This window comes from Aethalodelphis obliquidens, unplaced genomic scaffold (assembly GCF_003676395.1).
Source record: "Aethalodelphis obliquidens isolate GAN/ISIS:26980383/991018 unplaced genomic scaffold, ASM367639v1 scaffold3, whole genome shotgun sequence".
Taxonomy (NCBI): Eukaryota; Metazoa; Chordata; class Mammalia; order Artiodactyla; family Delphinidae; genus Aethalodelphis; species Aethalodelphis obliquidens.
Window position 1 is genome coordinate 79663435 of NW_020837947.1, and position 14952 is coordinate 79678386.

The following is a 14952-nucleotide window of genomic DNA, read 5'->3' on the forward strand; positions in this document are numbered from 1 at the left end:
TGTGTGTGTGTGTGTGTGTGTGTGTGTGTGTGTGTGTGTGTGTGTGTATTATCCAAAGAGGTCAGGCTGTTTTCAAACGGATGGTTGACCTCCTGGCTGTATAAGGAAGCTGCAGGATCACCCTGGCGGCCTTGTTGACTGCCCTGTGACTGCAGGACCCTTGGCCCCGGGCCACGTGGGTGTGCAGAAGCCTCTTACTTTCCCTCGGAGCTGTAACTGTTGATGCTGCCGTCCGTAGACTCCCGGCTCGGCTGCCTCACCATCTTTCTCATCTCGGCTGCCATGCCCGTCTCTGTGCTTCTCTGGATGGTGCTTTTTAACTTCTTGTGGCCTGACTCTGACAGGAGAGAGTAAAAGAAACTCTAAGTTTGTTTTAGACGATTCCCCCTGAATATCGATTGATTCCGCAAGTACGATAATTATGCATATAATTAAAAATCTACGCAGAAAAGTAGTGTCCAAGAGAATACTCTGATTAATTAAATCTCTTTGCCAAAGGATGCTTTGGACAAGGGGGGAGCAGTGGAAGGCAGACCAGCTGTCTGTATCCCAATGAGGCAAAATGCACTCCTTGTACTACTGCTGCTGAAGTTGTCAACTTCAGTGAAAAACTGGATTTTGCACGAACTGTTCTGTGGAACCTAACAGGTTTCTCCTCATCAGGGATGCTCCAACTGCATAGGGACAAACCTAAATGAATGGACCATGTCCTTTAAAAGAGAAGAGGCACTTGGAACTCAGCGTGAAAAATACCGCTGTGTTGGTACTGCCAGTCCTCACAAAGAAAAAAAAAGCAGCACTTTATTTAAAGATTTTTGCAACACCGTAACATAGACGATCTCATCTGACATGACACAGAGGTAACCTATGTAGGCAGAACAGGTACTATCTTAATTCCAGGCTTCGCAGCTATGCGTGGCCTTTCGACCCAGCGGTAGCCTTCTGACAGCAGTTTTGGGCTGTCTCTCTTTTTGCACTGTGAATCATACTGGCTGATTATTTCCTTGATAAACTCTAAGTTCAGAACAACTTTCTTGAGCCCCTTTGAAATGCACGAGCCAGTATACTATTCATAGCAAGGATATGGAATTCTAAAACATTTATTTGATTAGAGCAATATCGAAAGGTTAGACAAACTGTTAGACTTTTACAACCTGCCATGCTTTTTCTACCTACACATTCTATATGCATTTCTCGTTTTCTTTCCATTTTATTTTCACATAGTATCATTTAATACCCATGAATGATATATGAAACATGCTCTATGTACATAACCACATCCATAAAATACATACATATGTGTATACATATAACCTTTTCAGTCCTCATAAAACCCCTGTGAAGAAGATGCCTAAAAACATTCCTAAATAAACTGTATGAAAACTGAACGTTTTCCTCTCATTTTGGGTCACTGCAACACTTTTGGAAATTGTCTAACAAAAGATGTCGTGGCTTATATCCTATGGACTTAATGTGGAATATTCTCTATATAACAGCCATGCTGCGTAAATTGGAATATGTCACTCCCTTCTCAAGACCTTCTGATGGTTTATCAATCAAAATTAAAAGAAAGTCCAAACTGTTATCATGGCTCCAAAATGCATATGATCGGGTCCCTGGTTGCCTCTCAGACCTTCCCTCCCCCATCCCACGTGGTCACTGTCCTTCCCTCAACGCTGCCTTCCTTGCATTTGCTTGGACACCCCAAGCATGCTGCTTCTGGGCGCTTTGCCCTGAGTCTGTCCTTCTGATTTTCTTGTTTATTCAGGGCTCTGCTCCAACATCACCTCCTCAGGGAGGCTTTTTCTTATCCTCATCATTCTTTATCCCCTTGCCACACTTTATATTTCTTCAGGACGCTGCTCCATCTGCTAGAAAAGCTTCATTTGTTTGTTTGTTGTTGTTTCACCAATTTGAAATTAACTTCTACAAGGAGGGGGACGTGGGGAATATTCCTCACCGTTATCCTTAGCATCTCGAACAGTGGTATGAATCACAGCTCTCATAAGAAAGTGCATTTTCTCATCCCAGGAAACACAATTATACAATACAAACAGGTCTATATTCTTTTAAAGATGGTACTGTTTCATTGTATGCTTATGTGGCATCACAATTAAACCATCTCTTTACTGATGAGCATTTGGGATGTTTCCAGTGGTTACAGGAGTCTTTATAGAGTACATTTTTAGAAGTTGAAATGCTAGTGAATGGGTAGGAATCTGTTTGATCTTATTAACTGTTTCTAACTTGCCGTTTAGAAACCTTGTAGCAACCTTCCCATGGACGTACCCATTTTCTCACCTATGGCTCTGGACTCTCCACCTGTCCTCTTTCTGGTCTCTGTGTTGCTCACTGGACTTGTCTGTACACTTGTCTGTACACTTGTCTGTACACTTCCTCAAGGCAGGGACTTCACCTTTGGCCACTCTGGGTGCTGTTTAGCTTAGTCTGGGTGTTTATTTATGTGTATCCTGTGCCTCCTTCTTACATGTAGCTCCTGTATGAAGTCACCGTGTAGAGCAATATTCCATCCCTGCGTGCATATTGGCTGCACCCCACCTGAGGGGAAGGGGCAAGCTCCCAGGGCGTATGACCCAAGTGAGCCAACTAGAATCGTGAAAAATGTTTACCCCAGGCAGCCTGAGGCAATAAATGAGGGCAGAATACCAAATTCTATGGAAAATCATGAGGTTGACAGCTAGAAAAATGAGGGCAAATTTTAAATCTATATGGTGGGGGAATACTGAAAACTGGAGAGAAACAGTTAAGAGGATCAGCTGCAAGGGGTTCAGGTTAGAGTATCTGTTCATTCAGTTGTTCATTTATTTGCCCATCCATGCATCCATCCATCCAACAAATATTTACTAGGCACCAACCAGGTGTCCCACACTGTTCTAGGCGCTGGGTATATACTGATGAGTGACAGGTTTTCTGCCGTCATGGAGCTTACATATGCGTGTGTATACAAGCAAGGCAATGATCAAATCAACAAATATACGTAATAAGCCTGGTAATCTGTGCTACAGATAAAAATAGGCAGGAGAAGGGGGATGGAGAGTGTCGGGGGCAGAGCAGCAATGGTTTTATTAAAAAGGGGGTCAAGGTCTCATCAAGCATCGGTCTGGAGGACGTGAAGGGACTGGATGGTGGCCCCCACGGCTGGGTTGGTCCTGGTGGCTGTACTGGGGAGGCTGTGAGTGACGGCGGTCAGGAGGGGCCGCTGTCTGGTCAGCAGCCCCAGTCCTCAGGTTTCCTCTGCAGTGTTTCCGGTGCTGGCTCTGAGTCCGGCCAGGAGGCTCTGTGTGCCTGGCCATCCAGATGATGGGGAGAGGCTGTCAGAGCCTGGCCTCTCCTGCATTTCCTAACACCTGTTACACGTGGTTGTCATGACATACGTGTTCAATGAATGAAAAGAAAAAATTTAAAAGTGAAGAGTTCTTTATCAATTTGTATTTTTAATGGCGATATCAAGTTTTCTCAAAGAAAGGTGTATCTACAGGGTGTTCCCGAATCCTTACAGCAGTTTTAAACCTTCATAGCTTTCAAAATGTAAGTGCTACACACTTTGCAAAACCATCATTTAAGAGGTTGGTTACTGAACTTTCTTTTATACTTATTTAATTTTGTGGATTTGAATAATAGTTTTTCATTTTAAAGTTTTTGTTTTAGTCCTTCTGAAGATGGCAATCATGGACCGTTACCTCTCATCTTACTCATGTTAGTAAATATGCATCACAAGAGTTCTGATGCACTAGACAATTGTAGAAGGCCCGGGTAACAGCTGGGGAAACAATTCCAGCCATGAATCTGTCTGATTTATATTCCAAGGGCTCTCTTATTATCCGGAATGTAAGGGCTGGAAGGAACATTGTTATATAGATGTGGAAACTGTACGTTTGGAGAAGTATAATTCATGCAGCAAATATCTGTCCAGCACTTGCACTGGTCCTTGCCTTTTCTGGACGCTGGTGATACAGCAGTGATCACAACCGACACGAACCTCTGCCTGATGGAGCTTACATTCTAGTGGGAACAAAGGCTTGTTCAGCATGCCCCTCATTAGCCCAGAAGCTGGATGAGAAACCTGATGTTCTGAACCACAGTCTTGTGATCATTCCATTATACCACAGTTTAGGAAAACACAGCGTCTGATCTGATTAATTTTACAAACAGAGCAATAGTTTAGCTACACAGATATTTTCATGTATACATTTTCATAAGGGCTTACAAGTTCATCTGAAAACATTGTTAGAATCACATATATTCTATACAAGTGTATATAATTATTTGTATTCATCTCCCTATAATTATAGCATATATAATATGTTACATATGTCATTTTTAATACCAATATAATGTATTAAACCATTAAATATGTTACATATGTCATTTTTAATACCAATATAATGTATTATATTATAATATATAATATTATATTATATATATTATATATTATATTATATTATAAATATAATATATAATTATAATATAATACCAATATAATGTATTAAACCATTAAATATTAGAAAATACTGTTATGTCTGTTCAAGATACCACCAGTATTTAATAATTACTTGTATCCACTGAAGAATCATTAACCAGATAAAGACATGAAGTTTGCTCTCAAATGATGTCATGAAACCTTTGACCTGAAACTTCTGTCCTAAGTACTATACAAAGAACAAAAGGATTAGAAAACTTGTACATTCACAAACACACAAAAATTAGTAAAATCCAATTATTGGGGGTAAGTATTTTACACATGCTTTAGAAGAGCCGATTTTCTCTCACAGAGTGTTCCAAAATGTGTCCTATTTATATATGAACTCTCCCTTTTCATATTTAGAGATGCTACATTTAGAAACAACTTATTGACTTATTAATTCATTCTATAAATGCTCATTAAGCACCAAGGGCCTATAATCTAACAGGCATCGTTCTAGGTGTTGGAGCTAAGCCAGTATAAGACAGGATATCACATACCATAAATAACTGAAACAGGTCGGGTAACATGATAATTTTCGACAAATATCACATGATATCACTTACATGTGGACTCTGACAAAAAAGATACAAATGAACTCATTTACAAAACAAAAATAGACTCACAGACATAGAAAACAAACTTAGGGTTGCCAAAGGGGGAAGGGGGAGGGATAAATCAGGAGTTTGGGAGTAACATATACACACTACTATATATAAAATAGATAAACACCAAGGACCTACTGTATAGCACAGGGAACTCTACTCAGTATCTTGTAATAACCTATCATGGAAAAGAATCTGAAAAAGAATAAATAGGTATATAGATAGATAGGTATATGTATAACTGAATCACTCTGCTGTACACCTGAAACTGACATGATATTGTAAATCAACTATAGTTCAATTAAAAAATAAAGATAGCATAAATTAATATAACTTAATAATATAAATTATCGTTTTAAAAATGATAATTTTAGATACTGGTAATCATCATAAAAAAATAAAGAAGAGCCGGTCTCAGTCCAGTGAATTCCTTTTGATCAGCTGGGCGGGGGAGGCCACTTGTAGAAAAGGAGGCCGCCGTCCAAGGGTCTGAGGGAAGGATATTCCAGGCAGAGGAGTAAGAGGCGGACCCTGAGGAGGGCCTGACCTCCCCTGGCGGGTCTGAGACGTGCGCGGGGAGAGGCTGGCGGGGAAGAGGCTGGCGGAGCAGCCCCGTGGGCGGCCGCGGGGACTCTGCGCTGACCGTGACGGGAAACCAAGGCGAGGGTCACGGTCTGATCTCCCTTCTCCAAGGGCCCCTCGAGCTGCTGTGTGGGAATGAACTGCAAGAGTAGGAGTGGAAGAAGCAGGGGACGGGAAGCTTTCCTACCTAAGGAGAGAGAACACGGCGGTCGCGGTCGCGGCTGGGGGAGCCGCAGTTATACGCGAGGAGGGGCTTTGAGCTTGTCCTGCGGTGGGGCTGACAGCCCGAGCGCGCTCTGGTCCAGGAAAACTGGAACAATCACGAGCGTCTAGGTTTTCGGTTAGGATAACTAGTTGGATGACGGTGCCACTTACTGGAAAGGGAGAGGAACTCGTTGTAGGGGGTCGAAATTCTGAGTTCTCTGGTGGACGTTCGGGGGGGGGGTCCCCGAGATAGCGGCGTGGAGAGTAAAGCAGGAAGAAGATGTACAAGTCCAGGCACGAGAGTCAGCTCAAGGCTGGAGAGCCTGGGAGGCAGCAGACAGACAGGACGCACCGGCATGGGCATGCAGGTGGGATAAAGACCTGAGGCGCCAGTGTTTAACAGGGAGGCAGCGCAGCGGAGCCCGGGGTACATCCACATTTAAAGGTCTAGAAGAAAATCAAGGCTGCTAAGGGGTCTCCAAGGGAAGACCTTTTAAGGTTCGGAGAAAAAGAGGTACGTGTCGCGGTGCGCAAATCAGAAGAGTGAAGTGTTACAGGAAGTAAAATCATTAAGGCTCGATTACTACTTAGAACTTCAGTACGGAGCAGACACACAGACACGATGACGGTGCCTGCCTCCATGGGTATCGCTGATTTCGAGGGGGCCTGGGGGCCTGAGGGGAAGCATCAATTAGAAGACAGGGCGAGAGATGAGACTGCAGAGCAGCGCCTGGCCCGTTTCCAAAAGGTTTGCAGTCATTGAGAGACAGTATCTGGAGAGTCACATAGGATGAGAGCAGGTTGTCTATTTTTTAAGTCGTGTGGTATCAGAGCTTGTTTCTATGCAGGGGGGAATCGACAGATGCCCAGGATGAAACACAACAGTTCCGGGTCTAATATTATTGGTTGGAGAGGTGGATAAAAATAGATCATGTCCGATAAATCATCTTTCAGTCAGAGCGGTCTCTAATGCCAAACGAATAGTCAATTCCATCCATCCACTGGAAGAATCAGTAAAAGAATACCACCTAATGGATTAAACAACTGGAGTCCAAAAGATAAAAGTAATAACGTCCTGTCAAGTCACACAGAGAAACCTACAGAGTAAGTGCCCCTTTCTGGTGACCCTGAAAGTAACAAATGAGGTCAGAGATAAGATTTACTTTTTTATATGTACAGTGACAAAATTCAGTTATTTTTAACAGAAAAGTTGCTGTGGATAATCTGATATGTTTTGTTCATTCACTCCTTTATTGACTGATTCAAGGAACCGTTTCCTGAGCGCTTCGGGCCAGTGCTGTGTATATAAACGTGGAGAGGAAAGAGGCCCTGATTCCAAGCAGCTCGCGGCCTCGTAGGAGCGACTGGCAAGTACATGTTTAATTGTGATTCAGTGTAAGTGCAACACGGAGGATTTATTTTATATCTGTTTGGCTTTAGGTATTTACCTTACGTAAACCCAATAATGCAGAGAGAGGAGGAGAGTGCAAGAAAGAGAACAGTTTAAACAGTGAGGGGTGTCTGCGGCTTGCTCTGCCACTGGATGAGCACATAACCGAGCAGAATCAGGAGGCGAGAAATGCAGACGTTCTCTTCCTTCACTTTATTTCAGTTCCTGGGGAGAATTCCAGAGTTTACGATGAGCTCTCAAATCGGCTGCCTAAACACAAACCAACTACTTCATCTGCTGTGCAAACAAAGCAGCAGCAAAACAATCCGACTGACAGGACTGGACTCCCTGAGACACCGCAGGTTGGAATCCAAGGGATTTTAAAGGGAAATTTTAACTCCACGCCGATGGTGAAGGGGGATTTATATTTCAGGCCAAGAGAGCAGCATATGTAAAGGTCCTTGAGAGGGATGCATTTCCAGGTTGACCCGAGTTCAGCGAGTGGTGGGTGCAGCCCGGGAGGCCCTCACGTGGCCTCCGACCTGATGCTCTCGTGATGCATGGTTAGGTACCATTGGGGCGGCTGTTATATGAGTATTGATGTTATATTCGTACGGATTCTTATGGACCTCGAGGTCTTGGTCCTCCCAGTGCCAGCATTAACCACACACAGCTGTGTGTACTTTGTATCATGTACAACACACCACAGATCTCCAGAGACCATTCTTTACAAGAAAAGACCCAGCAATTCTGTTGGTGTCAGATGCTTTAAGTGTCCTAGTGACCACATAGTTGGAAAGTTTTATTAGGCAGTCGGTTCCAACAGTGCCATAGTAGGGTTTTTGGGTAATTTTTAAACAAACAAACAAAAATGTTCCTTTTGTGCTGGGCCAAGGTTCTTGATTATATTTCATCCCATGCAAGATAAGTACAACTTGTAAAAGTTTCATAGGTCTGAAGAATATTTTTAGAACATCGCAAGAGGGTTCTTGGACTTTTATGGTTTCCCTCATTCATTCTCCCGTTTAATGCTACAAGCCATAACGTCTACTGTTTCTCTTTCCTCTTCCCATTTTCCAAAGAGGTTTATAATGAAAGATACACAGTGCTCAAAAAGCTAAAAATAGGATGGTTCAGAATCTTTTTGTGAGATGGATGGAATAAGTGCCCTTGATGAGATTTTCAGAATTCTTCCAGTCTTTCCCAGTGATGTAGCCAAGCTCCCTTATTCCATTCCCATAACCCGAAAGAGGCAAGGTGTTTCCTTTGCCGCCACACACCTTAGGTTCTCTGCAGATATGGCTTTAGAAAAGGGGCTGGTCCGTGCTGATCACTGACCTTTGCTTTCCAGCCCATCTGTGGCTAACAGCTGTTCTCTGGTGAGAAGCCCACATCGTTCTGACCGCCCAGAACACCTGCCGTCAGACCTGCTTACTCCACTCACCATACTGAGCTTTCCAGGAAAACATTCGCTACTGCGACCTCAGCCTTTCCTCTTGCCCAGCTGGTGAAAACGTGAGCAACACCAAGTCCAAGATGGGCTTTTAAATAATCTGCATATTAAATTTAATAAGGCTGCCCCCAAATATTTAGGTAAAGAGGTGGACAGTCACAGAAACACACCACCTGCCCCCCATCCTGTTCTGGCCAGAAGCATCAGGGAGGGGCATTCACGTGCTGGACACCTCACTGCTGCAAACCGCTTGGCGTTGCAGCCTCCATCTTCTCAAAGTGTGTCCGTGGCCTGGACTGAACTGCGTCCCACTTCCCCCCTGCCCCCAGTTCATAGGCTGAAGTCCTAACCCTCAGTTCCTTACAGGACGACTGTGTTTGGAGATAGGACCTTCAAAGAGGTGATTAAGTTAAAATCAGCCCCCTAACGAGGTCCTAATCCCACGTGACTGGTGTCCTTACAAGGAGAGATCAGGATGCACAGAGAGGCCACGATGCCCAAAGGCAGCAAGATGGTGGCCACCTGCAAACTGAGGAGAGAGGCCTCAGAGGACACCACACCTTGATCCTGGACGTCCAGCCCCTAGAACCGTGAGAGTATAAATTTCTGTTATTTGAACCACCCAGTCTGTGGTATTTCATTATGGCAGCCCGAGCAAACCAATACATCTAGGGAGTGGATACTGTATAAGGTCATCTTCTTGTTCGATAAATGTGATGATTTAAATACAAGTTAAAGCGCCTGGCGATAAATAATCACCTAATTTGTCTGAGGACGAAATTAAGCCCCCAATACTGGGATGGACTTATTGCAGCTTGTCTTGATTAAAAAGGGATCTGAAGCAGCGGTCCCTGACCTTTTTGGCACCAGGGACCGGTTTCATGGAAGACAATTTTTCCACGGGGGTTGGGGTTGGTTCAGGTGGTACTGGCAGCGATGGGGAGCCATGGGGAGCAGCAGATGAAGCTTCTCTCGCCTGCCCACTGCTGACCTCCTGCTGTGCGGTCCGGTTCCTACCAGGCCGTGGACCGGTACTGGTCCATGGCCCGGGGCTTGGGGGCCCCTGGTCTGAAGTATTACATGGATATGCCTAAATTGTTTATTAACAACTCAAAGTTCAGAAAATAAGGCCTCAAATTTATTTGCGACTGACAAGGGATTAATCTCCAAAATATACCAACAGGTCATGCAGCTCAATATCAAACAAACAACCCAACCAAAAAATGCGCAGAAGATCTAAATAGACATTTCTCCAAAGGAGACATACAGATGGCCAAGAAGCACCTGAAAAGATGCTCAACATCACTCACTAGTTATTAGAGAAATGCAAATCAAAACTACACAGAGGGGCTTCCCTGGTGGCACAGTGGTTGAGAGTCCACCTGCCAATGCAGGGGACACGGGTTCGTGCCCCGGTCCAGGAAGATCCCACATGCCGCGGAGCGGCTGGGCCCGTGAGCCATGGCCGCTGAGCCTGCACGTCCGGAGCCTGTGCTCCGCAACGGGAGAGGCCACAGCAGTGAGAGGCCCACGTACCGCAAAAAAAACACAAAAAAACAGAACTACAATGAGGTATCACCTCACACCAGTCAGAATGGCCATCATCAAAAAGTCTATAAACAATAAACGATGGAGAGGATGTGGAGAAAAGGGAACCCTCCTACACTGCTGGTGGGAAGGTAAATTGGTACAGCCCCTATGGAGAACATTATGGACGTTCCTTAAAAAACTGAAAATAGAGCTACCATATGATCCAGCAATCTCACTCCTGGGCATACATTCACATAAAACTATAATTTAGAAAGATACAGGCGCCCCTATGTTCATTGCAGAACTATGTACAATAGCCAAGACATGGAAACAATCTAAATGTCCATCGACAGATGAATGGATAAAGCAGATGTGGCACATGTACACAATGGAATACTACCCAGCCATAAAAGAGAATGAAATAATGCCATTTGCAGCGACACGGATGGACCTAGAGATGATCATATTAAGTGAATAAGTCAGACAGAGAAAGACAAGTACCATATGGTATCACTTAAGCGTGGAATCTAAAAAAACGATACAAATGAACTTATATACAAAACAGAAATAGACCCACAGTCATAGAAAGCAAACTTATGGTTACCAAAGGGGAAAGGTGGGGAGCGATAAATTAGGAGGTTGGGATGGACTTGTACACACTACTGTGTATAAAATAGATAACCAACAAGGACCTACTGTACAGCACAGGGAACTCTACTCAATATTCTGTAACAACCTAAATGGGAAAAGAATCTGAAACAGAATAGAGATATATGTATACATATAACTGAATCAATTTGCTGTACACCTGAAATAACACAACATAAATCAACTATACTCCAATATAAAATAAAAATTAAAAACAAAGAATGAGCAAATACAGTAAAAGTCCTCCTAGACAAAAAATACCAAAACCAAACCAAACCCCCAAAAAACCAATTTGATGCTTAGAAAATAAAGCCTCAGATTTATTTGCCCAGGAGTAAAATACATCACATTTAGATCAAATCCATTTTTTAACTCTTCTTTGTTCTAAATTAACACTTTAATTGAAGCTGGATTTCACTTATTGAGTGTAAACCTAGAATAGCTACTTAACTGTCTGCCATCCTGACCGAAAAAATACAACAATACTTCAGGCTGAAACCTACTAAAAAGCAAATGTTTTATTGCATGTTTCAGGTTTTTCCTCAAAAAAACAAAAGTTTAAACTCAAGGTACTGCTATTCAGGGAATCTTTCCTCTCTTCCAGTTTCCAAAGGCAGCCTAATACACTCCACGTTGGCTGGATCGGAAACGGTTTGAGGGGCAGCTCTGGAGTCAGACCATCTGGATTCAGGTCCCAGCCCCACCCCGTATTAGTTCTGAGCCTGTAGGCGGCTTACTTAGTCTCTCGGTGTCTCCCTTTCCTCCTCTATGAAATGGGGGGATTGTCTTGGGCAGTAAATGAGACGATCAGGTAGAGCTCTAGGGTCGGTTCCCAGCACTATTGAAGTTACCTACTCTTACCCTGTAAGACCTCAAGGTATTTGGCATAGATTAGGTCTCCAAGCTGAATGACTCTAATTCCCCGTGTTCAACTCAAAGCACAGCTTTCTGTATCTTTCACATATTTAACTCAAAATGCTCTTTAGAATGAAGCATAAGTAAGTGGCAACGTGTCACAGAGACTCTTCACGCCCCAAGTATCCATCCTTACCCTTCTCTCCAGTGATAGAACTTCCCCCCTCCTCCCAGCTAAGGCCTGGCCACATTTCCCTTCCCTTCTCCCCTCTCCATGGGGATATGATGGTAGGAGCTGCAGCAGCCACTTTGAAAGTCAGTATGGGAGCATGTGTTGAAGCTGGCAGAGCCTGGGCCAGCCCCAGATGGGACGGTGCACCGGCACTATTACATGAGGGTGTTGATTAAGCCACTCTGTTTGTAGGTGTCTTATTACAGCAGCCTATCCTGTACCATAGTATATAGTATTCTAAATAAAATCAGTGTGGATTTGAACAAAGATAAAACAGTAGTTTTGTGAAGAGTATGCTCAATTCTCTAACTTTAGATCTGAGACTTGAATTACTGAATCGACCCTTGACAGTCTCCTATGTAGACAAATAAGGCTCCTCTTCTAACAAGAGAGTTAGTAGGGAATTTTCTTCTCTGTGTTGTTTCAGAGAATGTGGGGTTAGAGGGGGAGAATCTAGCAATAAATAATGTTGATATCATCATTGTGTCAGGTACTCTGCAGGATACAATACATAGAGGGGTCCTTTCCTAGTAGCTTAATATTCTGAAACAAACATGCACAAACGAAGTTCCTAATTATTGTGTGGCAATGACCTCACTGCACTAGTTACTATGGGCAGAAAAGAGAGTTTGAGATCACAAAGGACATGAGTACATTTTTTTCTATATTGTATAAAACAAAGTAGGTTCTCAGCTTCTCATCACGTTCCTTCCAACCAATCGGATGGATTTTCATCAACATCGGGAGAGTCTGATTTGAAATATGGGCTACGTGGCACATTTGAGATTCTTTTCAGGAATTTCAGAGACCCAGCGGGGCAACTTAAAGAGACAGGTGGGAATTCTTGAGAGAGTCTGAGCCAGGGGTACAGCTGATCTCGGGGAGACTTGTCCTATGTAACCAGTCACCATTGATGGAGAGGGCCCCAGGTTGACTCAAGGTCGGAGCATCAGGCACCCTAAATAGTGGGTGATGGGCCAATTGGGTAGTTTCTTATCTGGGGACTCTGTGTAGCTTGAACCGGCTACAGAGCAGGAATTAATTGTGTTCAGGCTTACGACCTTCCCAACCCACAGCGGAAAATCAGGCGGCACATGTGTCTGTGCATCTCTGTACAGAGGGAGGGACATATAAACTCAGAACAACTTACAAGACAATTACTGAAAGGAAGGAATGAATACTGTCCAGAGAAACGGGACAGAATAAAATGGGTTTAACTAGCTCTTAAAGGCAAAGTTCACGTGAAGAGGAATCTGTGGTTTCCTCCCACCTTCTTAGTTACGCACATTTATCGCAGGGGCACGAGCCGTGATTTCCTACCAGATGGGATGGATATAAAGGGTCTGCATATCCAACAAACTTTGACAAAGATCAAATTACAAAATGAGTTAATCAGTACAGTTAAGTGCAACCTATGATATTCTAGGCACTAAGAAAAGGTCATCTCAGTAGGACCCTTAAATCCTCCATTTGTGCTTTCCAGGGTCCCACTCAGTCCCTCCTATGGCCCTGCTCCTTCACAGAGGATGGAGTCTTTCCCTCCTCGGGGATCAAGAGGATGTGCCCACCCACCTGCCCACGTGCCCCCTTCTACACTAAGCCTCCAGATCCTTGGGAGCCTAGAATTTCCTACCCAGATGGCCCCGAGCCCACATCCGGGGCCAGCCCATGTATCTTTCTGGGGTCCAGCCTCCTAAGGATGGACAGCACCACCAATGTGGATGCCTCAAAGTCCAGGTGGGTGCACGGCAGGGCCAACAGGTGGGAACAGAAGGGGTGGGTGGAGGTCCCAGCAGGAGATGAGCTACGGCCAAGCCCAGAACTCTGCACAGTCAGAATTCTAAATTGAAACTTGACCTCCTTGGTCATTACAAAGATCTTTTTGTCAGTAGGAAACTAAAAGACCTTTTATTGAGCACTTTGTTAGCTTGGTTTACAATTTTTAAGTGACTTAGGGTATGTGGGCTTCTGTTTCTTGATCAGGCCCAAGCCTAGAGTCTCTCACGGATAAAACTGTCTCACGCTTCATAATACAAGGAAAACCTTTCTTTGATTCATGTGAAGGATTATTATTAGAAAAAAATCTGCTGGGTATTTTTTTTCTTTTTTAAAGTGAGTGAGTTTTTTTTTAAATTAATTAATTAATTTATTTTTGGCTGTGTTGGGTCTTCTTTTCTGTGCGAGGGCTTTCTCTAGTTGTGGCAAGCGGGGGCCACTCTTCATCGTGGTGCGCGGGCCTCTCACTATCACGGCTTCTTTTGTTGCAGAGCACAGGCTCCAGACGCGCAGGCTCAGCAGTTGTGGCTCATGGGCCCAGTTGCTCCGCAGCATGTGGGATCTTCCCAGACCAGGGCTCGAACCCATGTCCCCTGCATTGGCAGGCAGATTTTCAACCACTGCGCCACCAGGGAAGCCCCTGCTGAGTATTTTTATATGGAGTTTTGATCAGACTCTGGAACACTTCCGATAAATTTTGATGATAAACCCCCAGGCGAGGTCTGTGGGAGTCACAGCATCCTGTTCTCTTTCAAGGTTTTCCATCCCATCAGTTCAGGAAACTTGGGAGGGGGGAAGTAAGGAGGAGAGGTGCATCACAACAGTTACTACAGATAGTAATCACTGGGTGTGCATCTCTCTGAAGACTCGCCGCTCTGTCCCCCTGGTTGGTGATCTCCACAAAGTTGGGACACTATAGACCCAGAGGGAACATTCCTCACGGAAACGGGTGGCGTAAGAGCAGGGCAGCAGAATTTACACTTCGCAGAATAAAACGGGATGTGCTGGCACATACTGTGATGTCTGGTTTACGATCCTCATATACTTGGCTATTTCTCTACGGAGTTTTAATAGTATGTGAAAGTGTTATTTGCTAAGATTTGATGAAGCAGAGAATCCAAAGAAAACGGAGGCACTGGGATCAATCTTCTTGAAGCTATAAATTTGGAAATTGTTGTCTTTTTTTTTAACCCT

General features: G+C 44.0%; 1 protein-coding gene across 50 annotated transcripts in view; it reads right to left on the reverse strand.

The window, feature by feature from the left end:
* RIMS1 (regulating synaptic membrane exocytosis 1) overlaps positions 1–14952 on the reverse strand; it is a 471448-nt gene that overhangs the window by 11093 nt on the left and 445403 nt on the right. For all 50 annotated transcript variants that reach the window (XM_027092899.1, XM_027092895.1, XM_027092846.1 and 47 more), the window contains one exon: positions 199–337. In XM_027092899.1, the coding sequence (XP_026948700.1) occupies positions 199–337 (139 nt within the window). The remainder of the gene's footprint in view (positions 1–198; positions 338–14952) is intronic.